The sequence below is a fragment of the Bufo gargarizans genome, chromosome 2 (genome assembly GCF_014858855.1).
Source record: "Bufo gargarizans isolate SCDJY-AF-19 chromosome 2, ASM1485885v1, whole genome shotgun sequence".
Lineage (NCBI taxonomy): Eukaryota > Metazoa > Chordata > Amphibia > Anura > Bufonidae > Bufo > Bufo gargarizans.
The window spans coordinates 310,972,460-311,000,393 of NC_058081.1; the positions used below are offsets into that span (position 1 = coordinate 310,972,460).

Below are 27,934 nucleotides of genomic sequence, written 5' to 3' on the forward strand. Positions count from 1 at the left end.
GGGTGACCACACAAGCGATATTACCCAATGATTATTGCTTGTTCATGCGGTAATCAGCGGCACCTTTTATATCAGCAGATTATTGCTTCCATGTGCTTCTGCATTTGTGTGGCTGCAACATGCAGAACTCAGAAACCATTGAAGTCAATGTGATGCCAGCGGCCAGTAACTGTGTAATCCACAATCCACATTTTTATGGACCACCAAATACTTACGGTCATGTGATTGCTGCCTTAATATGTTGTATAAATCACATATCACATATAAATCCTTCGATTTTCAATGTTACCCTTCCTTTATGCAGCATGCTCCACACTGTACAATAGGACACTTTATTTCACTGCACATTGACTCTATGGACATACAGGAATTTTCTAATTAAATAGGAAATGAAGCTTTGCTAAATCAGCGAGGTTGTCATTTGAGCCCATTGTCTTCCTTTGCAGCTTAGTTGGTATGCTATTGGTTTTCCTGGAACCCAGTGGTATACTATTACATATGACTTGGAAACAAACATTCATTGTTACGTCTTGTACTCTTGCCATGATGTCTACACTAGAAATACACAATATTAGGGCCTCTTCATACATTACTGAATTGCAGAAGTGTGCTGCCACTAATATTTATTGATCTTAATTTGTTTATTCACACATCCTTTTTCTTCCACTGACAAAACACGCCCATTGAAGTCTACGGATCTGTGAAAACCGTGTTCTGTCAGTGATTTGCACTAACCACTGGTTGGAAATGCCAGGCATGGTATTCAGCCAGTTCCCTCACGTTCTCCAAATCTGGTTGTTAAAGAGGTTCTCTGGGAATTAAGAAAATGGAAATACTTAAATATTAGTTTAGTATAAATATATTTCAAAATATATTTCATTAGCTATAATAGATATATTTACAAAGATCACAGCAGATAAGTAGGATATTCTTAATGTTTTTCTTTTTCTTTTTTTGTTTCAAAATAAAGTATGGTAACATACGGCAGTACGTGTGTAAACGTTTTCGGCTATGCAAAGCCTTCCTCAGACACTGAAAGATTACAAAAAAATGACAATCAAGCCCTATGTAGATACTATATTAGGTTAACAGCATATAGTTCTAGCAAATAATATATAAATAATATATAAATAAATAATATATGAAAATAGAATATGAAAATAATATAATTGATAATAATATAATACAAAATACAGAGGCTGACTATGCGATCTACAAACCGGATTCCAAAAAAGTTGGGACACTAAACAAATTGTGAATAAAAACTGAATGCAATGATGTGGAGATGGCAAATGTCAATATTTTATTTGTAATAGAACGTAGATGACAGATCAAACGTTTAATCCTAGTAAATGTATAATTTTAAAGGAAAAATACGTTGATTAAAATTTTCACGGTGTCAACAAATCCCAAAAAAGTTGGGACAAGTAGCAATAAGAGGCTGGAAAAAGTAAATTTGAGCATAACGAAGAGCTGGAAGACCAATCAACACTAATTAGGTCAATTGGCAACATGATTGGGTATAAAAAGAGCTTCTCAGAGTGGCAGTGTCTCTCAGAAGCCAAGATGGGTAGAGGATCACCAATTCCCACAATGTTGCGCAGAAAGATAGTGGAGCAATATCAGAAAGGTGTTACCCAGCGAAAAATTGCAAAGACTTTGCATCTATCATCATCAACTGTGCATAACATCATCCGAAGATTCAGAGAATCTGGAAAAATCTCTGTGCGTAAGGGTCAAGGCCGTAAAACCATACTGGATGCCCGTGATCTCCGGGCCCTTATACGAGACTGCACCACAAACAGGAATGCTACTGTAAAGGAAATCCCAGAATGGGCTCAGGAATACTTCCAGAAACCATTGTCTGTGAACACAATCCACTGTGCCATCCGCCGTTGCCAGCTGAAACTCTACAGTGCAAAGAAGAAGCCATTTCTAAGCAAGATCCACAAGCTCAGGCGTTTTCACTGGGCCAGGGATCATTTAAAATGGAGTGTGGCAAAATGGAAGACTGTTCTGTGGTCAGACGAGTCACGATTCAAAGTTCTTTTTGGAAATCTAGGACGCCATGTCATCCGGACCAAAGAGGACAAGGACAACCCAAGTTGTTATCAACGCTCAGTTCAGAAGCCTGCATCTCTGATGGTATGGGGTTGCATGAGTGCGGGTGGCATGGGCAGCTTGCATGTCTGGAAAGGCACCATCAATGCAGAAAAATATATTCAGGTTCTAGAGCAACATATGCTCCCATCCAGACGTCATCTCTTTCAGGGAAGACCCTGCATTTTTCAACAAGATAATGCCAGACCACATTCTGCATCAATCACAACATCATGGCTGCGTAGGAGAAGGATCCGGGTACAGAAATGGCCAGTCTGCAGTCCAGATCTTTCACCTATAGAGAACATTTGGCACATCATAAAGAGGAAGGTGCAACAAAGAAGGCCCAAGACGATTAGACAGTGAGAGGCCTGTATTAGACAAGAATGGGAGAGCATTCCTATTTCTAAACTTGAGAAACTGGTCTCCTCGGTCCCCAGACGTCTGTTCAGTGTTGTAAGAAGAAGGGGAGATGCCACACAGTGGTGAAAATGGCATTGTCCCAACTTTTTTGAGATTTGTTGACACCATGAAATTCTGATTCAACATATTTTTCCCTTAAAATTGTACATTTTCTCAGTTTAAACTTTTGTTCCGTGATTTATGTTCTATTCTGAATAAAATATTAGAAGTTGGGACCTCCACATCATTGCATTCAGTTTTTATTCACGATTTGCATAGTGTCCCAACTTTTTGGGAATCCGGTTTGTAGTAAAACAAGCTTGTCCGGATCTCGAGGTCATCTGTGGTCAGAAGTAACTTTTTCTGTGTGGGATAGACACTGCGTCGGCCTATTACATGTTGCTGGGACGTCATATCAACTTGAAAAAATGCATTTAAGGAAGAAAAGTCCAGTTCCAAATCCCAATATTTAGCTCCAATACATATTCTGCTCCTAATGGAATATCGCTGTATTAACTGAGGTTACGCGTCATCCTAGTGACCCCTATATTCAATATAATCTGACCTCATTTCCACACTATACATATAACACATGTCTCTCTCTCCTAAGAACCTAAGAGATCTAAGTGAATTGTTTGAGAACATAAAAAACACATGAGAAAACATAGGAAAACAGGGCCTTCCATCCTTACCTGCGGCACAGGTATTTATATATTATTTATATATTATTTGCTAGAACTATATGCTGTTAACCTAATATAGTATCTACATAGGGCTTGATTGTCATTTTTTGTAATCTTTCAGTGTCTGAGGAAGGCTTTGCATAGCCGAAAACGTTTACACACGTACTGCCGTATGTTACCATACTTTATTTTGAAACAAAAAAAGAAAAAGAAAAACATAAAGAATATCCTACTTATCTGCTGTGATCTTTGTAAATATACTACCCGGGGTGGGAACCCTATACACAGCAGCAACTGACTGTTTGCGAAAAAATTTTTTGTATAAAATTAGCTATAATAGTTCATTTTTTTTCTAAGGAGCAATCTTTAGGAGAAATAAAATGGCCGCTGTCCTATTAGTTCACACAAAACCTGTCCTCATCACACAGCAGGACAAGTTACTTTACAGCAGTGAGGTAAAGAGCTGCCTCCTCCTCCTCCTCTCTACTCTGCTTGTCAGGAATTATGATCCTGAATACAGATGATAAGATCTTTAGCTGAATCTCTGTAGGAATGGAGTTCATGAGGAGACATGAAGTACAGAGAGGACGGACAGGACAGACTGTGGTAATTTAGATTGTATACAAGTGATGCTGCTTATTATCTACACCCCCACTATCCTCTCTGTACTTCGTGTCTCCTAATGAACTCCATTCCTACAGAGATTCATCTGAAGAGCATATTAAACTACAGTATATTCAGGATCATAATCCCTGACAAGTAAGAGAGGAAGATGGCGCAGCTCTTTAATTTGTCTTTCTGTGTAATTAGGACAGGTTTGGTGTGGACTAGTAGGATGGCGGCCTTTTCTTTTTTCCTAATGATTGCTCCCCGGACAAAAGGAGACATTTTTAACTAATGAAAGGTATTTGGTTATATATTTATAATGAAGTGATATTTAAGTATTTTCATTTTCTTAATTCCTGGAGAACCACTTTAAAATTACAGCAGCAGCTGCAGATGAACGCTTCCATTCCATAGTTTAGCTCCTTAGGCTTTTTAAAAGTTGGGTGGTATCTGTGTAGTGTATATATGGTGTATTTATGTATGTGTACCATGTATATGGTGTATTTATGTTTATTCCATATACATGGTGTAAGCGTGTCCACCGCTGAGTTGTCCACCTGTTGTTAAAAATTTGAATCCCACCCCTGGGAGATGCTATGCAGATCCTCTTTTCAGCCTAGCAGTTTATGTGGAAAACAGAGGACACACAGAGGGCAAAAAACAGATACCCAGACCCTTCAAGGACATCTACATGGATAAAACACTGACAATTTTTTAGGCATGTAAAATGGACATCGACATGTGAATAAGGCCTAAATATGATAGAACACTAGAAGCAGATATTGTAATATCAATTAAAGGGGTTGGCCCATCTGGGACATTGATGGCCTCATCATAAATTAGCCAAATCTGTGGAGAGTTCCTGACTCTCCCCTGACAGATGAAGTGAATTTTTTGCCTGACACTTTTGTTCTCCCAGGAGATAAGCCACCACCAGAAGTGTTTGGCAGCAACTTTCTCCCTTAATATGAATGGGGCCGGCGCTTCCATATAGGCAAGGGGGGCAATTGCTCCCGGGTGCCCGAGTTCTTAGGGGCCCCCAAGCCCACCACCCGACACCTGCCGATCCCGAGCCATATTTTTTTTTTTTGTGAGTCCTGCGCTTGGGTGGGCGTCGCTCAGACTCCGGGAAGGGGGTCAGCGGCGGCGGCAGGTCACAGGGAGATGAACGCTTCCATTGTTCCATTGTCCTCAGGACAGTGACACAGATGCCTGTGCTGTGGGGCAGGGGAGGGAGAGGCATCTCCCTTCCCTGTTTCTCTGATAGGCTGCCGGCACCAGGCCCGCAGCCCATCAGAGGCCGGTGCATGCGGCGCGATGACGTCATTGCGCCACCTGAGCTGTACAGTGCGGGACACAGGCCGGAAGAGGCCTGCATCGCATCTTTGTGTGATGGAGGTAAGTATAAGTGTTTTTTTTTATTTTTATACCAGACTTTTACTTCCACATGGGGGGAGCGGGAGGCACTTGATACTGGCACATGGGGGTGGGGGTGGGGTTTGGCACTTGATACTGGCACTTGGGGGGAGCGGGAGGCATTTGACACTGGCACATGGGGGGGTGTTGGCACTTGATATTGGCACATGCGGGGTTGGCACTTGATATTGGCACATGGAGGGGTTGGCACTTGATACTGGCACATGGGGGTGTTGGCACTTGATACTGACACATGGTGGGGGGTTTGACACTTGATACTGGCACATGGGGGGGAGGCACTTGATACTGGCATATGGGGGGGTTTGGCACTTGTTACTGGCACATGGGGGGCATGGAGAGGCACTTGTTACTGGCACAAGGGAGGTGGAAGAGAGGCAATTGATACTGGCACATTATTATGGGGCACTATGGGGGCTTCTACTAAGGCCACAAAGAAGGGGTATTTTATATGGGGGGCTCTGTGTGGTACTAGTATTTTCAGGGGTATTATCTGTTTCTGCAGTATAGTATTGGGGAGCACAGTGGCACAGTATTGGGGGTAGTAGGATGATTTGTCCAGAAGATGGGAGAATGATGGAAAAGTAGTAAACTAAGATTTTTTTTTGTTGTCAAACTGCAGAGACGGAAAATGGCGACAAAATGGTGGTCTGGTCTGAAGGTCTGAAAGGAGAAGATGAGGACAGAGAACATGTACATCAAAGGAGACGTCACTGGATGGAAGAAGTATGGGGCACTGTATTTCTGTAGTGATGGGGAGGGGGCCCCCCTTATTGTTTTTCGCCCCATGGGAAGTTCCTGATCATTTTGTTCTCCTGGGAGATTAGCTGCCGCCAGGATTGTCTGGCAGCTACTTTATCTTTTCTCCCCGTTGAATACACATACACTGTGTGCACAATTATTAGGAAAGTGAGTATTTTGACTATATCATATTTATGCATATTTTCCATCTCCAAGCTGTATAAACTTGAATGCTTATTGGATTGAAGCATATCAGGCGATGTGTACTTATGGAGATCAAGACCCTATATCAAGGGGTGCATAATTATTAGGCAGATTGTTATTCCTCTATCAAAATAGGACAAAAAGAGATTTAACTGACTCTGAAAAGTCAAACATTTTTTAAGTCTTTCAGAGGGATGCAGCACTCCTGAAATTGGGGCATGATCACAGAACAATCAAACGTTTTGTTGAAAATAGTCAACAGGCTTGCAAGAAACCCTTTAACTAACAAAGTTTTGAGAAGAATCAAATGTGAAGTGACCAGGAACCCATTATTTTAGAACTGCAACCTCTCTGGAGTGCCCAGAAGTACAAGGTGTTCAGTGCTTAGAGACAAGGTAAGGAAGCCTGAAACCCAACCACCACTGAACAAGACACGTCAAGACTGGGCCAAGAAATATATCTGAAGACCGACCTTTGAAAGGTTTCATGGCCTGATGAGAATGACTCTTGACGGACCAGATGGATGGGCCTGTGGCTGGATCAGTAATGGGCACAGAGCTCCATTTTGACTCAGACGCCAACAAGGTGGAGGAGGGGGACACTGCTATGGGCTGGTATTATTAAAGATGAGCTAGTTGGACCTATTCATGTTGAAGATGGACTCAAAATCAACTCCCAAACGTATGGCCAGTTTTTAGAAGACATTTTCTTCAAGCAGTGGCACAGGAAAAAAGTCTGCATCTTTCAAGGAAACCATTATTTGTATGCAGGACAATGCTTCATCGCATGCATCGAAGTACTCCACTGCATGGCTAGTGTGGGCATTCGCTCTAGTAGTTAGGATTAGCGCAGGGATGGCCAACATGCAGCTCTCCAGCTGTTGCAAAGCTACAACTCCCAGCATGCCTAGACTGCCTACAGCTATCAGCAGAACATGGTGGAAATTGTAGTTTTACAACAGCTGGAGAGCCGCAGGTTGGCCATCCCTGGACTAGCGGATGCAGTAGAGAGGCAAAGCACACAGTTCTTGAATTAAACAGCGGTGTTTTTTCACACATTGGTGTATAACAAAATGCAGATATGGTTTATCACAAAAGGCAGGTGGCTTGGTGTTTGTTCACACACAAGGAAAGTCCATAAACAATAAAATTCACCTTTTCTCTTGAGTGTTAATTCACACCCTGTTAGCAGTTCAGCTTCATCAAGTCCATAGGTGTCCTGTACGCCTTTAGAGGGGCCTGAGTCCTCCAGCCTCGGCTCAAACCTCAAATCCCAAACACAGCCCTTAGTTCACAGCACACAGACTTCTGAGCTCCACTGTCAGAGGGAGGTAAATCCACCACACCTGACAATGCTGGCAGTTTTTTATTCCTGGCAAAACCCAGCCTGGAACATAGGGAGTAGTCACCCACCCAGCACTTTGACTACTCCCAGTAAGAGCCATCCCAAATCAGCTATGACAGCCATGCTAAATCTCAAGGTGTCAATGAGCAATAGCTGCTGCTGACACATAAAATACAGACTCTTACTTGAACCTCAGTGACACATACCTTCCATCCACGATGGTTCCAGGTACCTTCTTACACTAGCCAGTAAAGGCCTTAAAGATGATAGAATAATGACGTGGTCCCTTCATTGCTTGATCTAAACCCTATTAAGAACTTGTGGGCCCTTCTTAAACGGGAGATTTATGGTGAAGGAAAACATACACCTCTCTGAACAGTGTTTGGGAGGCTGTGGTTGCTGCTGACAGACTCCATGGAGAGAAGGCTTATGGCTTTTATTAAAAAGCAGGGGGGCTATATTGATCAATAACACACACACACACATTAATAGTTGCTTATTAAGTGTGAACTCATATATATGCTTCTAAGAAAGACAAAGCCTCAATTTTACTTTCTTAAATATTCAGTTTGAAATGTATTACCATTTTGGATTGACAGACAGCACTATAGTTGTTCAATAATGAAATTAATTGTGAAAAATACAACTTGCCTAATAATTGAGCCGAATCAAATGTGTTTGTGTATGGAGGAGTCGGGAGAGACAGCTGTCGGCTGAACAATCGCTCTGCTGACAACTATTGAATGTATATGGCAGTATACTTTAGTGTACTAAGCGGGAATGAGTTCCCAGCGAACCAGCACACTACAGTTAGGAGCTAAAGCTAATTTTACATGCGCATATTCAGTCCAGGAAACACGTTCCATATGATGGCTGCATTTTCCGCATAAATACTTATGATCCTGTCAGTTCCTATCTGTATTGTACCCAAGATTAGCTCGCACAGGGCGCCTGAACACCTAAGGCCAGCCCTGCTTCCAGGACAGAACATGATTGTGTACAATTATCCTTATGGAAGTATTGCATGCCCAACTCTATGACACAGTGTCATCTTAACACTTTGGAAAATACACTTGGAATCCATGGCAGAAATCCAAGGCTGTTTTTTTGCACTGGACTTTCAGTTCACATGCTGTAGGTCCGCCAGTGGATTTAGCCCCTTTCAGTGGGGCTAATCCATGAGCATGCACTTGTGGTTTCCAAAAACAACGTGGATTCCAAATTTTGATCAATGGTCAGTTAATGTTAGGTTTTTTTGCTGTGGATTTCAGTGCAGAAAAAATGACAAAATCCATGTCCAAAAAACTTCATGTTCCATGTGAACCTTCCCTTATTGCACAGGCAGGACAGTGTTAATATTTGTCTGGTAAACATTATAGAAAATAGTTTTTACTGTAAGAGGGATTACTATACCTGATAGTCTGATTAAGGAGCTACATGATCACTGGATTAGCACATGCAATCAAGTTTACACTCTTTAAGGCCTCCTGTACATGAACGTGTGCTGCCCGAGGTGAAAACTGAAATGGCAAATGTCCCTATAGTGACCACCTTAGAATGTGTGCCGACTGAGGGCCAGATCGCAACCCCATTTACTTGGATGAGGTCCGCGATCCGTCCGTTCCGCAAAAAGATAGAGCAAGTTCTGTCTTTTTGCGGAACGGAAGTACGGAACGGAACTCCACGGAAGCACTCTGTAGTGCTTCTGTAGTGTTCCGCTCTGTGCTTCCGTTCCGCATCTCTGGATTTGCGGACCCATTCAAGTCAATGGGTCCGCCTCTGTGATACGGAATGCACACAGAACGATGCCAGTGTATTGTGGATCCTTATATGCGGTCCGCAATATGGCAACAGGACACCTACAATCGTGTGCAGGAGGCCTAAGGCTGAAACCCCTGGCAGGGCCCCAGTACAAGATTGTTAGAGACAGGTGAAATGTAAGTTATTATTATAATTTATGATCAGTGTATGCCATAAAAAAATATAAAACTGTAGCAGATTTTCTGGTATGTCCCCATATATACCCTACAAGTAATTACTGTTTACAGTGGTATTTACATGCAGGGTGTATCTGTGATTAACCTCTGTACTGCATATACTGTATCTACTTATATTGGTAATTACATGCAGGCAGGGGGCACCACCAATGAGGCCAGGTGAGGTGATTGCCTCAGGAGGCATCAGGTAGGAGCAAGAGGGGGGCAGCAGAAGGGCCATGGGCAATGATTAATTCCATTGTTGAAATGCTCATCTCTACATATTCGACTGCATCACTGTACTCAGGAAAGCAATGCAGTTGAATGCTGTGACAGGGAACAGGAGTGATGTCTCCCTGGCCCACTGTTTCCTCTAATAGGCTTTAGTCCTAGTTCCTGTAGCCTAATAGAGGCCGGTGTCATCATTATCGCGCTGCCTTTGCCGGGCTGCAGAAGGCTCAGGGCACAGACTAGAAGAGGTCTGTGTCTTGTACTGCATCGCTGACAGCAGAATGGAGGTAAGGCTACTTTCACACTAGCGTTCGGGGCTCCGCTTGTGAGTTCCGTTTGAAGGCTCTCACAAGCGGCCCCAAATGCGTCCGTATGGCCCCAATGCATTCTGAGTGGATGCGGATCCGCTCAGAATGCATCAGTCTGGCACCGTCTGTCCTCCGCTCCGCTCAGCAGGCCTGGCCGTGTGGAGGAAAACGGATCCGTCCAGACTTACAATGTAAGTCAATGGGGACGGATCCGTTTGAAGGTGACACAATATGGCTCAATTTCAAACGGATCCGTCCCCCATTGTCTTTCAATGTAAAGTCTGGACCGATCTGTCTGACTAACTTTCGCACTTAGAATTTTTTTGTGAATTATAATGCAGACGGATCCGTTCTGAATGGATCCCATTGTCTGCATTATAGGAGCGGACACCAGACGGATCCGCTCTGAACGCAAGTGTGAAAGTAGCCTAAGTATTTGAGTTTATTATTTTATTTGGCAGCATGCTGTTCACCCACAATGGAGTGGGGGTTATTTTTAACTGGAGAAATCACTATGACATTGCGGCTGTAAATAGGAGCATTTTTGTACTGGCACACATTATAAGGGGGCTGCTATGGGGACATTCATTCTACTGGGGGCACTAAAAGGTGCTAGTTTTGTGTACTGTCACACGTTATAAGGGACCATTTTTTGTACTGGCAAATAAGGGGGCATTTTTTGTACTGGCAAATAAGGGGGCTTTTTTTTTTCTTAGATAGCGCACATTGTATGGGAGCATTTGTATACTGGCACACATTGTAAGGGAAAGCATTGTACTGGCACACATTCTAAGGTGGCCAATATAGGGACATTTGTCATTTCAGTTTTCACCTCGGGCAGAAAAAAATCTAGGTGCGCCCCTGCCCCCGTAGTATATATGGTGATTTTTCTCTGTACTGTGTATATACTGTATCTGTTTATACTGGTAATTACATGCAGGGTGTATATGGTGATTATCTTATGTACTGTATATACCGAATCTGCCTATAGTGGTAATTATATGAGCAGCGTGTATATGTGATATCCTCTGTACTGTATATACTGTATCTGCCTATAGTAGTAATTAAATGCAGCGTGTATATGGCAATATAAACCATGCATGTAATTACCAGTATAAGCAGATACAGTATATACAGTACAGAGGATAATTACATATACACCCTGCTTGTAATTACCAGTATAAGCAGTTACAGTATATTCAATTTATTTAAAATCCACTTCTGGTTTTGGCTGAAAAACTTGCAGGATAATCTGCCTCAAATCTTCTTCCTCCAAAAAAGTAATTGGGGGATATTTAAAGGGATTATCCCATAAATAATATAAAAACAAGAAAATGTAGTACAAAAAGTAGTATATGACAAGCTCTTTCTAACAAAGCTAGAACCAGCCCTGTACCACACATGGATCCAGAGATCTCCCCATTCATTGTTCTGCTAGATTTATATCAAGACTAGCAGAAGTACCCGGCTTTGCACCGGTATATTTCATCTATTTCATTTTATATTTTCGTGTGTCGTAAAAAGATATAGACAGTTTCCCCCATAACAGTGACCTCCACAGTGCCCGCCCCTTTAACAGTGACTGCCGCTTTAGCATTGACCACCCCTTTAACGGTGACCTTTATAGTGGCCGCCCCTTTAACAGTGACTTTTACAGTGACCGCCCCTTTAACAGTGACTTTAACAGTGACTTTCACAGTGACCGCCCCTTTAACAGTGACTTTCACAATGACTGCCCCTTTAACAGTGACTTTCACAGTGCCTGCCCCTTTAACAGGGACCTTCATGGCGCCTGCCCTTTTAAAATTGACTTTCACAGTAACCGCCCCTTTAACAGTGACTTTTATAGTGACTGCCCCTTTAAGGGCTCTTTCACACCTGCGTTATTGTCTTCCGGCATAGAGTTCCGTCGTCGGGGCTCTATGCCGGAAGAATCCTGATCAGTTTTATCCTAATGCATTCTGAATGGAGAGAAATCCGTTCAGGATGCATCAGGATGTCTTCAGTTCCGGAATGGAACGTTTTTTGGCCGGAGAAAATACCGCAGCATGCTGCGCTTTTTGCTCCGGCCAAAAAAACTGAAGACTTGCCGCAAGGCCGGATCCGGAATGAATGCCCATTGAAAGGCATTGATCCGGATCCGGCCTTAAGATAAAAGTCGTTTCGGCGCATTGCCGGATCCGACGTTTAGCTTTTTCTGAATGGTTACCATGGCTGCCGGGACGCTAAAGTCCTGGCAGCCATGGTAAAGTGTAGTGGGGAGCGGGGGAGCAGCATACTTACCATCCGTGCGGCTCCCGGGGCGCTCCAGAGTGACGTCAGGGCGCCCCAGGCGCATGGATGACGTGATCGCATGGCACGTCATCCATGCGCATGGGGCGCTCTGACGTCACTCTGGAGCGCCCCGGGAGCTGCACGGATGGTAAGTATACCGCTCCCCGCTCCTACTATGGCAACCAGGACTTTAATAGCGTCCTGGCTGCCATAGTAACACTGAAAGCATTTTGAAGACGGATCCGTCTTCAAATGCTTTCAGTACACTTGCGTTTTTCCGGATCCGGCGTGTAATTCCGGCAAGTGGAGTACACGCCGGATCCGGACAACGCAAGTGTGAAAGAGGCCTAACAGTAACTTATACGCTCATAAGGCGTGTCTTTCCTGCTGGAGCTCTATTCCAATCACAGCTCAGGAGGCAGTTGAAAGATAAAACTGAGCATGTGCAGTCATCTCAGTAAGCAGGTCAAAGAAATGAGAAAAGAAAACACACCAGGTGGCGCTATACAGATACATTTTATTGAACTCGGTGGCTATACAAAAAATGTGATTACATACAGGTACAAAAGTATTCTGATCCAGGTGCTGGTTTGAAACTGTCGAATATTTTTGGTGGGATGACCCCTTTAACAAAACCAATCAGATTTCACCTTTAATTTTTCAGAGCTCCTTTGGAAAATGAAAGGTGGAATCTGATTGGCTATTTTAGGAAACTAAGCCAGTTTTCTGTTGCAGATTATACGTATTTTTTCCATGCAGGTTTTTGTGCAAAAAAAACACACAGTAAGGCCTCATGCACACGACCATTGTTTCATTCCTTGTCTGTTGTTCAGTTTTTTCGTGACTTTCAATGGGTCCGTTGAAAACTCGGCTAATGCCGTTTGTCATCCGCATCCGTGATCCGTGGTTCCAGTCCGTCAAAAAAATATAACCTGTCCTATTTTTTTCACGGAAAACGGTTCGCGGACCCATTCAAGTCAATGGGTCCGTGAAAAAAATGCGGAGGCACACAAGATTGTCATCCGCGCCCGAGTCCGTTTTTTTTCTATCATTTGCATGGCAAACTTGACTTAGACTTTTTTTTACTTTCCTTTATGTCTGGTGATCCTCCAAAAATAAAGAAAGACACACGGAAACAAAACCGGAAATGGATCACGGAACAACGGAACCCCTTTTTGCGGACTGCAAAAGAATACTGTTGTGTGAATGAGGCCTAATCAAGTACTAGCAAAATGAATGAGATTTGACAAATCTCATGTGCACTTTGCGTATATTTTGTTGCCGTGTGTATTGTAAAATCCACAGCATGTCAATTGTTTCTGCAGATTTGTAGTGCGGACTTCACCCCATGAGATTTACAGGGTGAGATCCAGAGCAAAAACATGTCAGAATCTGCAACAAAATCCACAAGCAATACATGTGGATTTTGGTGTCCCCGCACCCATGAGCAGGTAGTCTAAGGTAGTGTGCCGGCCGGGCCCGTGCTGCGAACCGCAAATTGCGGTCGGCAATGCACGGGCACCAACCGTGGGGCCGCCGCACGGAGATCGCGGACCCATTCACTTGAATGGGTTCTCGAATTGCATCCGACTGTCCGCCTTGCAAAAAAGTAGTGCATGCAAGTGCATCAAGTGAATGGGTCCACATCCGTGATGCAGGGTGCACATGGCTGCTGCCCGTGTATTGTGGACCCGCAGTATGTGGGCCGCAATATGGCCACGTCCAGGCAACTACCGTGTGCATGAGCCCTAAGGGTGCTTCACACATGAATTTGGGGAAGGAAATAGGAAGGAAGATGGACACCTCCTAGTGAAAACCCTAATCAAAGCCCTGACTGACTACCAGTATGAACAGACCCCAGTGAGGTAGGTGAGTTCACACACAGGAATACCTACTGGACCCTGGTACTAATGACAGGTATGAGACATCCTGTTCCTCCAAAATGAAGGACGAACAGGAGTCTCCCGAAAAACTGCAGTGTAATACAGTACCAGCCAAGTGTATGGGAATAACTCTTCTCTTAGGTGCAGAAATTGACCTGCAGTGTGGATTTTGAAATCCGCAACATGGCAATTGTGGTTTTCCTGTGTGGATTTTGCCCTTTTCAATGGAAGGCTGAGATCTGTAGAAAATCAATCTCAAATCCTTGTCAAAATACCCAATAAGCGTCCATTCACACGTCCGTTGTTTCTTTCCTGATCTGTTCCGTTTTTTGCGGAACAGATCTGGACCAGTTCTGTACCCATTAATTTTCAATAGGTCCTGAAAAAAATCGGACAGCACAATGTCCGATTTTTTTTCAGGGCCTATTGAAAATGAATGGGTACAGAACTGGTCCAGATCTGTTCCGCAAAAAACGGAACAGATCAGGAAAGAAACAACGGACGTGTGAATGGACCCTAAGGGCCCTTGCACAAGACCGCATGCCCTTCCAGACATATGATCCTATAAGGCCGTTGTTCACGGCCGTGAGCGGTCCGTGGAACCGCAGCCTGGATTCCTGCTGAGAGCAGGAGCGCACGGCATCATTGGTTGCTATGACGCCGTGCGCTCCCTGCTGCCGCCACAGTACAGTAATACACTGGTATAGATCATACCAGTGTATTACTGTATTGCAGTGGCAGCAGGGAGCGCACGGCGTCATAGCAACCAATGACGCCGTGCGCTCCTGCTCTCAGCAGGAATCCAGGCCGCGGTTCCACGGACCACTCACGGCCGTGGGCATTCGGCCTAAGAGCGGGACAATAGCCCCGTGGGAGGCCCGACGTGCACAGTATTATTGTACTCAATGATGCTGTGTACTCCCCTGAGCACGATCAACGCCGCTCCGGGACATGTGGCCCCCATGTCTCGGAGGGCATATGATCATGTGAAAGGGCCCTAAACGTAATAAATAGTGCAGATTTATTTGCATCTCTTTGAATGGAGCCAAGCACCGTGATTTGCGGACAAGAATAGGACATGTAAAAAAAGTTAAAAAATGTCGACAGGCACTCTATATCTGGTTTTTAAGGATATTTATTGATTGATATTGTACAGAGTTTTAGTTAAAAATGTTAATTTTTATTCTTATTCATTAAAAATTATTAAAAATTATTAATAATGAATAAGAATAAAAATTAACATTTTTAACAAAAACTCTGTACAATATCAACCAATAAATATCCTTAAAAACCAGATATAGAGTGCCTGTCGACTTTTTTTTTTACTTTTATCAATTACATACTTATCAGTGGGCAGGTGAACCACCTCCGACAAGAGCACCATTCCAGGGAATAATTTGGGAGAGCCACTATTACTCTTGCACAAGAATAGGACATGTTCTATCTTTTCACTGTACGGAAATACTGAAACGGAATGCACACGGAGACACTTGTTTTTTTTTGCTGAACCATTGAAATGAATGGTTCAGTATATGTACCGCATACTGAACTAAAAAAACTGGACAGTATACTGAACGCAAAATACTGTCAGTGTGCATGAGCCCTAAGGCATTTTTAAAGCACGTTTATTTCACTGATGTCTTTCTGAGAAGCAGATGTTAAAAATTGACCCATTCAATTGTATGGGGGCAGTCTGTCAGTGAAAAACGGACAAGATAGAATGTGTTCTATTTTTTTACGTCCGTTTTTCGCTGACATTGAAAAAAAACTGCCGCGTGATTGAATAATCCCATAGACTACCATTGGTTTTAAAACAGACATGTGATGGCCGTTAAAAAAATGTACATTACATGTCCGTTTTTCACTGTCGTGTGCATGTAGCCTAAGGATGCCAAACGGATGCCATACGGAACATCATGGTCACTTTTTTTGCGGATCCGCAATTTGCGGACCGCAAAACACATACGGTCGTGTGCATGTAGCCTTAGCTTGTAATTTTTGTGCAGATCCGTAGACGACACACAAAAACAGCATGGACGTGTACTGGGCTGTTTTATGCTTCCCAATCATTTCAATGGGCGATTCAGTGAGGACTGCGCCCCAAGGTTGGGTGTGCTGCTTCTTTCTTCTGTTTTCCATTGCTATGAATGGGAGGCTGTTTTGAGGCATATTTCTGGAGCTGATTTTAAGGCGGAAACGCTACAGTGTGAACTGGCCCTGTGGTTTTTCCACATAACAATCCGCCCAGAGAAACCCAGGCAATCTGGATGGTGTGCAGTCCTTTATGCAAAGAGTGATAATAGCTTTCTAGAAGGTACTGCAGCTATGGAGGAGGGTACAGGCTGCTCTTCAGTGTACATACAGTTTGCCAGGTGAACCCAGCAGTATTTGTACATCCTGGCACATGATGCCAGGCGGGGAAGCACAGGCTGAACACTTGTCATCAGGTCCCACTCCCGCCCTTCCTCTCCGCCTCACACATGACTCCGCCCTGCTGAGCTGCACAGCCGGGAGAGCAGCCGTGGAGATGGCAGCAGGGCAGGAGGCTTCTTAGCATGGCCGGACTGTCATAGCACCAGGTGTGTACCCCCTGCCATGTGTCGTGTGTACTGCGCCACTGCCATGAATGCTGCCCGTGTGGAGGGCCATTGCAGGATGTGCACTGCTGCCGTAGGAAACTTGTCAGAAAATGTCCCGGAGAGAGGAAATGCCATAAGTTTGTGCTGTGTGCCTGGTGACTACATAGTGGTGGGTTAGCCCCTGCACCCTGAGGTGGGCACTGAAGGGCAGCTCATGGAGGGAGAACACACAGGTTAGGTTGGCACCAATCCCTGGCACCAGTGTCACATCTCCCCCCTTCACTGGCACTTTATTTTTTAGTATTAAACAGGGTAGGTGGAAGGACCTGGCCATGTTATAACAGGAGTGTGAGTGGCCATGATCTGGTATGCCAGATGGCATAGTATGCCATGGGTGCTTTTTTTTGTTAGTTTTTTTTATACTATAATACTGTTTGTGATAAGAAACTGTAAAGGTCCACTGAACACACTTTTTTTTAGCAATTTTAAAAACAATTTGCTCAGCATTTAATTTTTAGTGGCATTTTTTTTAAATCTTGTGACGTTTTGTACTTTCTTTTTCTGGTGTCTTCAACACTAGGAAACTTATAGGAAAAAAAAGCTTCTAATAAATGTCGTTCCCAGAGCACGCTGCTTTTTGAGCTAAGTAAAAGTAAAAAAGTAGTAAAATAAATTATACTCATTCAAGAGGGAGTTCACATCAGCGTCATTAAAATGGAAAATAACGGAATTGCTAAAACTGAACATTTTAAATGCATTCCGTTGTGATCCGTCCTCATAGAGTTCAATAGGGGAAAAAAACGGAAAGCAGCATTTCGTCAGGTTTCCGGTGTTTTGGACTGAAAAAAAGTCCCGTCTGCACGTTCGCTGATGTGAACTCCCCCTTAGGGTACAGCGTTTTTCTTTTACGGCATAGAGTTCCATCATGGGGATTCAATACCGGAAAAGAACTGATCAGTTTTATCCCCATGCATTCTGAATGGAGAGTAATCCGTTCAGTTTGCATAAGGATGTCTTCAGTTCAGTCTTTTTGACTGATCAGGCAAAAGATAAAACCGCAGCATGCTACGGGTTTATCTCCGTCCAAAATTCCGGAACACTTGCCTGAATGCCAGATCTGACATTTTTTTCCATAGAAATGTATTAGTGCCGGATCCGGCATAAAAAATACCGCAATGCCGGATGCAGACCGGTAAAAATGTGAAAAAAATATATAATGGATCAATTTCTCCAGATGACAAATGGAAAGACGGATCCGTTCTTGCAATGCATTTGTGAGACGGATCCGCATGCTGTCCATTTGCATGCAGATTGCTGGATCCGACAGGCAGTTCCGGCGACGGAACTGCTTGCCGGATCAGGCTACTTTCACACTTGCGTTCGGAGCGGATCCGTCTGGTGTCTGCACAGACGGATCCGCTCCTATAATGCAAACGCTTAGATCCGTTCAGAACGGATCCGTTTGCATTACCATGAAAAAAAAAAAAAAAAAAAAAGTTTGGATTTTTTTTTGTTCATGATAGTGCAAACGGATCCGTTTTGACTTTACATTGAAAGTCAATGGGGGACGGATCCGTTTGAAAATTGAGCCATACTGTGTCAACTTCAAACGGATCCGTCCCCATTGACTTACATTGTGAGTCTGGACGGATCCGCTTGCCTCCGCACGGCCAGGCGGACACCCGAACGCTGCAAGCAGCGTTCAGGTGTCCGCCTGCTGAGCGGAGGACAAACGGTGCCAGACTGATGCATTCTGAGCGGATCCGCATCCACTCAGAATGCATTAGGGCTGGACGGATCAGTTCGGGGCCGCTTGTGAGAGCCTTCAAACGGAACTCACAAGCGGAGCCCCGAACGCAAGTGTGAAAGTAGCCTCACTCTGCCGCAAGTGTTAACTCCCCCTTATAAGCATAATTGTTGGCAAAAAAAATACTCTACTCAAGGATTGGAGTAGTTTTTACTCCAGGTGCACGGACTGCCAGAGGATGCACCTAATTTATGTGGAGGCATATGCTTCATCATACATTAGATGCATCCTCTGGCAACACAGGGGCTAACAAAGACCCCCATTGTTCCAAACCCCACTGTAGTACCACCACTGTGATCTTGCCGGCCGGGCTTGGTTCACATGACAGCAGTAGTGACACGTGCTTGACCACTGTAGGAATATGACCTCATGACTGCTGCAGCCGGGGTAGCAGTGGAGTGAATGGGGTTCTAAAAGGGGGTAGAACAGTTTTTGTTTTAAAACATTCACAACTCTTTACCATTTTTTTACTTTGACAGCGCCTTTAAAAGGGACCTAAACTGTTACTGAAACCGCTAAGGTGCAGCAGTGCGTCTCGGAGTGTTCTCCACCTTCGGGTTTCATCTGCTCTGTATGGATCCATAGAAAGTGTAGGGGATCTATACTCTGCATTCTGGAAAAACAGAGCTGATGATAGCTGAAGGTACTGAGTTGCTCTGAGAATTGGTGCAGCATCTTTGGGGTGCGTATGACACCCCGTGTAATACAGTACCAGCTCAGGCTTCTTTCATGTGTGTTGGAGCCCTGTGGCAGGTAGTGCCGGCATAGAACAGCCCGCTGGAGCTCCCTGGATTCGACATAGCAAGATGTTACCGCATCTTCTCCAGTCCTATTGGCTATAATGGGATCCGGCTGAGATCTGACCGCGACCCGGCAAATATGCCGGGATTCGCTGGGGCAAAAGCCGTTGCATGCAGTGGTTTTTGCCTGGCCAAACTCTGGCATATTTGCCACGTAGTGGCTAGATTTCAGCTGGATCCCATTATAGTCATTGGTGGGCCAACGGGCATGCTATGCCGAAATTGGAGAGCTCCGGTGGGCTGTTCTCTGCTGTAGATTTTAAAAATCTCATGTACCTGGTGCAGAAATTGACTTGTAGTGTGGAGTTTGAAACCTGCAGCATGTCAGTTGTTTGTGCAGATTTTCAGAGCAGAAAAGCATGAGATTTGGAGCAAATCAGCATCATGTACCCTACATATGGCTGCAGCATTCCACCCCCCCAAAAAAAAATAATACAAAAAAACACACCATGGATAATAACATTTCAACTTAATTCTTTGAGTGAAACATCAAACTAAGGAATTTTAGTGAACAGCAAACTAAGCAGTAAAAACCAGTGTCAGGCAGCTGCTGCCAAGGCCAATAAGATAATGGGTTGCATCAAAAGGGACGTAGATGACCATGATGAGAACATAGTCCTGCCACTTTAGAAATCACTAGACAGACCACACATGGAGTACTGTGTACAGATCTGGGCTCCTGTGAACAAGGCAGACATAGCAGAGCTGGAGAGGGTTCAGAGGAGGGCAACTAAAGTAATAACTGGAATAGGGCAACTACAGTACCCTGAAAGATTATCAAAATTAGGGTTATTCACATTAGAAAAAAGACGACTGAGGGGAGATCTAATTACTATGTATAAATATATCAGGGGTCAGTACAGAGATCTCTCCCATAATCTATCTATCCCCAGGACTGTGACTGTGACGAGGGGACATCCTCTGCATCTGGAGGAAAGAAGGTTTGTACACAAACATAGAAAAGGATTCTTTACGGTAAGAGCAGTGAGACTATGGAACTCTCTGCCTGAGGAGGGGGTGATGGTGAGTACAATAAAGGAATTCAAGAGAGGCCTGGATGTATTTCTGGGGTGTAATAATATTACAGGCTATAGCTACTAGAGAGGGGTCGTGGATCCAGGGAGTTATTCTGATTGGAGTCAGGAAGGAATTACTTCCCCTAAAGTGAGGAAAATTGGCTTCTACCTCACAGGGGTTTGTTTTTGCCTTCCCCTAGGTCAGCAGGATAACAGGCTGAACTGGATGGACAGGTGCCCTTTTTCCGCCTTACAAACTAAACTAAACCAGACAAATCTACAATTTTAAATGATACATTGCAAGTCCTGCACTAGGTGTCATTTTTGAGTGCAATTGTATTTACTGGACAGTGGTCATCGGACTCTTCTCTCCTACAAAGGGTCTGCTGGTGACCACCATTCCACCCAGCGTCAGATAAAGCAGGAACCTCTTTCTGTTGTATATCACTCATCTCATAATATTTCTTTTGTAGGGATTGCAGTGTCTGATTTAATCAGGTTATAACTACAGAAGTGTCCCTTCTGCTGTGAAGACATTTGGGATCATTTGGCCTGTGTTCCTGTCTCCTTATCCCGGCCACCCCACCCATCCTGCCAAGTGAAGTAGGAAAGTTGACGTGCATGCCTGCAAGCAACAGCAGGTGGAATGACTGGAGACGTCACTCTTCTTCTTCACCTGTTACACAAGTCGCTGAGAAAACTTACCAGACAGGTTTCAACCACTGCAACGGAAAAGCAGGGGAGAGTAAATAAAGGAGGCAGCTGAGGAGCGAGGACGGAATAATGGCAAGTACTGTACTCCCTCCCTTCCCCTATGAATAGTACATTCCCGGAACTTTTTCAGGTGTCTGAAAGTTGGATCTCGTGGAGGAGACTAGGAGACAGACTGGAATGGATATTGTTTGGGCTGTCCTGCATTGTTCCTGTATGATGTGCTAAAACCATGTCTTCACAGTTAGCTGAGAAGGAAAATGGGGACGAGACCATCTATGACGAATTATGCATAGATGATGAGAGTGATGTGTTTGTTAACAACACTCATCCTGACTCTGGGTTGACACAAAACTTAAATTTATGGCCTATCGCTTACCCAGCTGTCTGGCCACTTCCATCTTCTGAAGGTTGCGAGGCACAGGCGCTTCCTAATGAGAACTCAAGTGGAAAAAGTAGCACTGATGGTGCCAGTTGTAATTGTGGCCTGGAAGCACGCAGCCGCACTTCATCCCTGGTGAACGGTTTACTTACAGAACTCTATGACACTTATCGGAATGGATCTGGGTCTGGTCTTGGCCTGTATCATGACAGCGTGGACAGCTCGACAGAGGCGTCCGGGTCCGATGCCTTTCTGAGCAGGAGTAACCCCGAGTCTGGATTCTTGCTGGAGCTTTCCCAGAGACAGAGCCGCAGGCATCAGATACTGTTCCTCAGGCAGAAAGGTAAGCGTGATTTATCTCCTATCTCTCCATTATGCAGTAAGAAAGCCATTGCATATATAACCTAAGACAGCTTGCACTAACCACATTTTATTGCATTTTATGTCACTTTTATGGGATACATTTTGAGAGCATGTTGCAACTTCAGACATGGTCTTTTTTTTCTGTACAGTTGTATGAAAGGCATACTGCACTTTTCAATACAGTTGGGGCAATGGTGTACTGGCCAAACCTATGCCAAAGGACACTGGTTTGGCATACCTCAGCCTCTGGCATGTTAGACGTGTTCTTCCATTATAATTCCAGGACTTATTTGCCAGGGATAATCTTATTCAGTTGTAAAACTTGGATGGTAACTATTCTACTGGTTAGATCTGCAGAACTATATTTAAGCGGAACTGTCAGGGGATAGCATTTCATTAACACCTCATTCATGCCATCGTATTTTTCCTCGGCGTATTTTTGAGGATCGGATGCAGACCAATTCATTTCAATGGGGCCGCAAAAAATGCGGACAGCACACCATGTGCTGTCTCCATTCGTGTGTCCGTTCTGCAGCCTCGCAAAAAAAATTCCTTTTATTTGTCCGTTTTGTGGACTAGATTGGGCATTCTTACAGCGGGTCCACAAAAAATAAAAACAGATGCAACACGGATTTTATCCGTATTGTTTGTGGATCCATGTTTTGCAGTCGGCAAAATACATATGGTTGTGTGAATGCACCCTTAGTAACAGCTTGTACTCGTGGTACAGGTATAGACTGGGTTCTGGAGATTCTGAAAATCCCTACTACTTCCTAATGATGACCTTGTAATGCTTTACTATGCAGTTAAGGGCTCATGCACACGGCCATAGCCATTTTTGGAGTCCGCAAAACGTGGATACCGGTCGAGATCCTGCCACAATTTATAATTATTATTTTTTATTATTTCCTCAGAAATGTCCTATAGTTGTCCTCAAAACAGACGAGAATAGGACATGTTCTATATATTTTTTTGCCATAAAAAAAAAAAAAAAAAAAAAAAAAAAGTGACCATGTGAATAGCCCCATGGACTACAATGGTTCTGAACTACAATGTGTGTGTGATGGCACACGGCTGTTTTTCACTTTAGTGAAGGTACCCTAAGTGAGGGCAAAATATACTTAGGGACACATTTATTAAGACCGACGTTTTAGTAAAGCCTTGCACTCGCGGTGGATCCGCCGCAGTTATGTAGAGGCGCCGGCCTCTTCATAACTTCTGCTGATCCACCACCGCGTCTAAATGTAAGCTATATTCCTTGCTGTCTTACGTCTAATCCATTTTCAACTGCAAAAACAGGTGTAGAAAATGGTAAATGCCCGTCCTCTTCCCCGGCAACGCCACGCCCACTTTTTTTTTACCTGGTATGAGCAGGGAAAAGTTGTGCCAGAAATGCACCTTATTTAGGCGTATTTTGTGTTTACTAAATGGCCCCCTTAATTTTAAAAAGGAGTTATCCATCACTTTTTTTTTAAACTAATGTGTCCCCCTTACATCTATCAATGTGGCTTACAACTATCACATTGATGATTATGACAACATCCCTATCAGGCCAGCGCTGCCCTCCCCGGTGTAATTGGGCTCCTGACACTTTTTGGATCACAAGCCGTACATTGTGCACATGATCTAGGCCTGGCTACAACCCACAATGTACCGGAAAGCCATCTTGCAGGGATCCACATTCTGTATACAGAATCACTTTTGCAAGAGGCATTATTCAGAAGAATGTATTTTGCTGCATTTGGAAACATCAGATGAGTGATGGGGAAACTCTGTCCATGTTCCATCCGAAAACACAAGGGACTGCTTGTAGATAATGGTTTGATTTTCCTGCAGACCTGTGCATTAAAGGCCTAATTTACACAATTTTTATTTTTATTTTTGTGGATTGGATGCAGACCCATTCATTTCAATGGGGCTGCCAAAGATGCAGACAGGACACCGTATGTCCGTTTGGCAGTCCTTCAAAAAAGAGAGCGGAACACCCCTACTGGAATATCCCTTTAACCCCTTAGTGACAGCGGAGAGTGGGGACCCGACTCTCGCATGAGAGCCTGCGGTCCTGCTCGAACAGCCCGGACCGGCAGGAGTGCCAATCCGGGCTATTTAACACTATACATGCAGAGGGCAATGGCGCCTGCTGCATGTAAATTGCTGACAGAGGGAGCAGACTCCCTCCGTCTCCCATCTGCATTCCGCAAATGCGATTGCGGGGTGCTGATGTAGGCCCCAAGAGCAGCCTTGAGTAATTTCCAGCAGGCAGTACTCACCGATACCAATTACCGATACCAATTATGGTGTGGTAATGTTTTTACAGCAAATTTAATTTAGTCATAGGGGAGATTTATCAAACCTTGTATAAAGAAACAGCGGCGCAGTTGCTGATAGCAATGAAAAAATTAAAAGCTGGAATTTGGTTGCTATGGACAACTGCTTTACTTTTCCTTTTTACAAGGGTTAATAAATTAATAAATGGGCATATAACAGTGTTTCCCAACCAGTGTGCCTCCGGCTGTCCGGGCATGCTGGGAGGTGTAGTTTTGCAACAGCTGGAGGCACACTGGTTGGGAATCATTATTATATGCCCATTTCCGCCCCCCCCCCCCCACCTTATTTTATATTCACTGTTTGAAAATGTAATGGAGAGAAATTAACTGAATTTCTCCTCCATTTCATGCACCCTACCCACCTGGCCTGCTGTAAAACTTCCCATGCGGATGCACCAGAGTACTGGGAGGAAGTGGATTTAACTTCCTCCCAGTGCTAGGCAACAGCATGGGACTTGAAACACCGCCGCACAGAAGTCCCGTCCCCACGCTGATTGGCTGTGACCGCTGCTGCCACCACACAGAAGACGACACGGAACCTGGCGCTGCAGCCGCCATCCCCCGCCATCATCTTGGACACAGGACAGGCTGCTACATGGCCATCAGGTATCGGCAGTGGTATCGGCGACAACTGCACAAGTACAAGTACTTGTGCAAATGTCCGGTATCGATACCGAGAATAAAGATATTATGTTTTTTATACCGAAAAATGAACGCTGTAAAAACGTAGTGGCAGAATTGCTGTTTTTTCATCTGCCTCCCAGAAAGAGTTAATAAAAGTTAATCAGAAAGTTATATGTACCTCAAAATGGCGCCATTAAAAACTAAAACTTGTCTGGCAAAAAAACAAGCTCTCATAAAGCTACATAGACTGAAAAATAAAAAAGTTTTAGCTCTTGGAATGCGACGATGAAAAAAGGAAGAAAAACACTTGGTCAGTAAGGCCCAAAACAGGCTGGTCACTAAGGGGTTACAGGGAGTCTTCCAGTTGCACAAAAAAAACACTAGCAGTCAACCTTACTGCATTATATGTCAGATGATGACTTTCTGAGTGCATTTTGACTCCTCCAGCATAAGGGTCCATTCACACATCCGCAATTGGGTCCGCATCCGTTCCACAATTTTGCGAAACGGGTGCGGACCCATTCATTCTTTATAGGGACGGAATGGATGCGGAGAGCACACTATGTGCTCTCCACATCCACATTTCCGCAGCGGTTCCCAGATCTTCCGGTCCGCGGCTCTGGAAAAAAATAGAACATGTCCTATTCTTGTCTGCAATTGCGGACAAGAATAGGCATTTCTATGGGGGTGCCGGCCGGGTGTATTGCAGATCCGCAATACACTATGAACGTGTAAATCAGTGATGTCAAACTCGTGGCCCTCCAGCTGTTGCAAAACTACAACTCCCATCATGCCTGGGCATACTACAGCTATCAGGGAATGATGGGAGTTGTAGTTTTGCAACATCTGGAGGGCCATGAGTTTGACATCCATGGTGTAAATGGATCCTAATTGTGATCTGTGACCCGCACCCTGTGTTTACATCCCGGTGCAGTACTGACGGGGAGTGTCTGTAGTATCAGGTCTCCGCCTCTCCTTCCCCTCCCAGCTGGAATATCACAGATCTGAGCAGGGTCTGGCAGCCCATTAGTATTCGCTTCAATGCAGTGGATGCTAATGAAGCTGTGTTGGATATGGGTTGGGGGAGGGGCCCTTTTCCAGCACATAAACGTTAACTAAAGAAATTAGGCTACTTTCACACTCGCGTTTGGTGTGGATCCGTCATGGATCTGCACAAACACATCCGTTCAGATAATACAACCGTCTGCATCCGTTCAGAATGGATCATTTTGTATTATCTGTAACATAGCCAAGACGGATCGGTTTTCTATTGTGTCAGTGAAAACGGATCCGTCCCTATTGACTTATATTGTGTGCCGGAACGGATCCGTTTGGCTTAGTTTCGTCAGACGGACACCAAAACACTGCAAGCAGCGTTTTGGTGTCCGCCTCCAAAGCGGAATGGAGGCAAACTGATGCATTCTGAGCGGATCCTTTTCCATTCAGAATGCATTAGGGGAAAACTGATCCGTTTTGGACCGCTTGTGAGAGCCCTGAACGGATCTCGCAAACGGAAAGCCAAAACGCCAGTGTAAAAGTAGACTTATTTAACAGGATAGGTCAGTATCTGATTGTGGGAGTCTGACACCCTGGACCCGCCCCATATCAGAGTAGGAAGAGGCACTCACAGGAGCACTGCTGCCTTCTCAAATAGCTGATCGGCGGGGGGTCCTAGGTGTTGGACCACCACCGATCAGATACTGATGACCTATCCAAAATAAAAATAAAAAAATCTTGGAAAACCCATTTTTAATAAATGTCCCTCAATGTGTTCACTATATTGTGCAGATTATTATTATTTATTATTATTATTATTATTATTATTATTATTATTGGGAAACTAAATATTATTTTGTGATATTTCATAATAGGGGTCCATTCACACGTCCGCAAAATGGGTCTGCATCCGTTCCGCAATTTTGCGGAACAGGCGCGGACCCATTCATTTTCAATGGGGCCGGAATGTGCTGTCTGAATCCGCATTTGAGGATCCGCACTTCCGGATCCGCACTTCCGTTCCTCCAAAAAATAGAACATGTCCTATTCTTGTCCGCAATTGCGGACAAGAAACTGCATTTTCTATGAGAGTGCTGGCGATGTGCGGTCCGCAAAATGCAGAACGCACATTGCCGGTGTCCGTGTTTTGCAATTTGCGGATCTGCAAAACACATACGAACGTGTGAATGGACCCTTAGGCCTCATGCACACGGACGTTTTTTTGTGGTCCGCAAAAACTGTTTCCGTTGTTCCGTGATCCGTGTCCGTTTTTTTTCTTCCGTGGGTCTTCCTTGATTTTTGGAGGATCCACTGACATGAAAAATGAAAAAAAAAAAAAATCTAAGTCAAGTTCATGGACACGGATCACTGACACGGATCACTGACACGGATCACGGACGTGGATGACAATCTTGTGTGCAGCTGGGATTTTTCACGGACCCATTGACTTGAATGGGTCCGTGAACCGTTGTCCGTGAACAAAATAGGACAGGTCATATTTTTTTCACGGACTGGAAACACTGATCACGGACGCCGATGCCAAACGGAGCATTTTCCGATTTTTCCACGGACCCATTAAAAGTCAATGGGGCCGTAGAAAAAAACAGAAAACGGAACAACGGCCTCGGATGCACACAACGTTCGTGTGCATGAGGCCTTAGGATGTTAAAAAAAAAAAATTGATTTTTCCTTTGTAATGTTCTTAACTAGAGATGAGCGAATTTCCACTTATGAAATTTGTTCACACTTCTTTGGTGGTGAAAGGTGAATTGCGTTATGCATTCTGTTACCACGGACCATAACACAATTCTAGGACGGAATGCATAACGGAATGCCTTTAGAGGCAGGAGAGGACTCTCCTGCATAACGGAATAGGGACGGATCCGTTTTGCAGCCCATAGACTTTATGATGGAATGAATAACAGAATGCCTCTAAAGGCATTCCGTTATGCATTCCGTCGTAGAATTGTGTTATGGTTCGTGGTAACAGAATCCATAACGCAATTCACCTTTTACCAACAAACGAAGTGTGAACTAATTAGATAAGCGGAAATTTGCTCATCTCTATTCTTAACAATAACTTTGCAGAAAATTGTAACTTTTACCAAAAAAGCTGGAAAGTAAAAATTCAGTTTTTCTGCCA

General features: G+C 44.2%; 1 protein-coding gene across 2 annotated transcripts in view; it reads left to right on the forward strand.

The window, feature by feature from the left end:
* Positions 1 to 16,674: 16,674 nt before the first annotated feature.
* Positions 16,675 to 27,934, forward strand: part of TBC1D30 (TBC1 domain family member 30) — an 83,783-nt gene continuing 72,523 nt past the window's right edge. For both annotated transcript variants that reach the window (XM_044280486.1, XM_044280487.1), the window contains exons 1-2: positions 16,675 to 16,765; positions 20,862 to 21,824. In XM_044280486.1, coding sequence (XP_044136421.1) covers positions 21,332 to 21,824 — 493 coding nt within the window. In that variant the 5' untranslated portion in view covers positions 16,675 to 16,765; positions 20,862 to 21,331. The remainder of the gene's footprint in view (positions 16,766 to 20,861; positions 21,825 to 27,934) is intronic.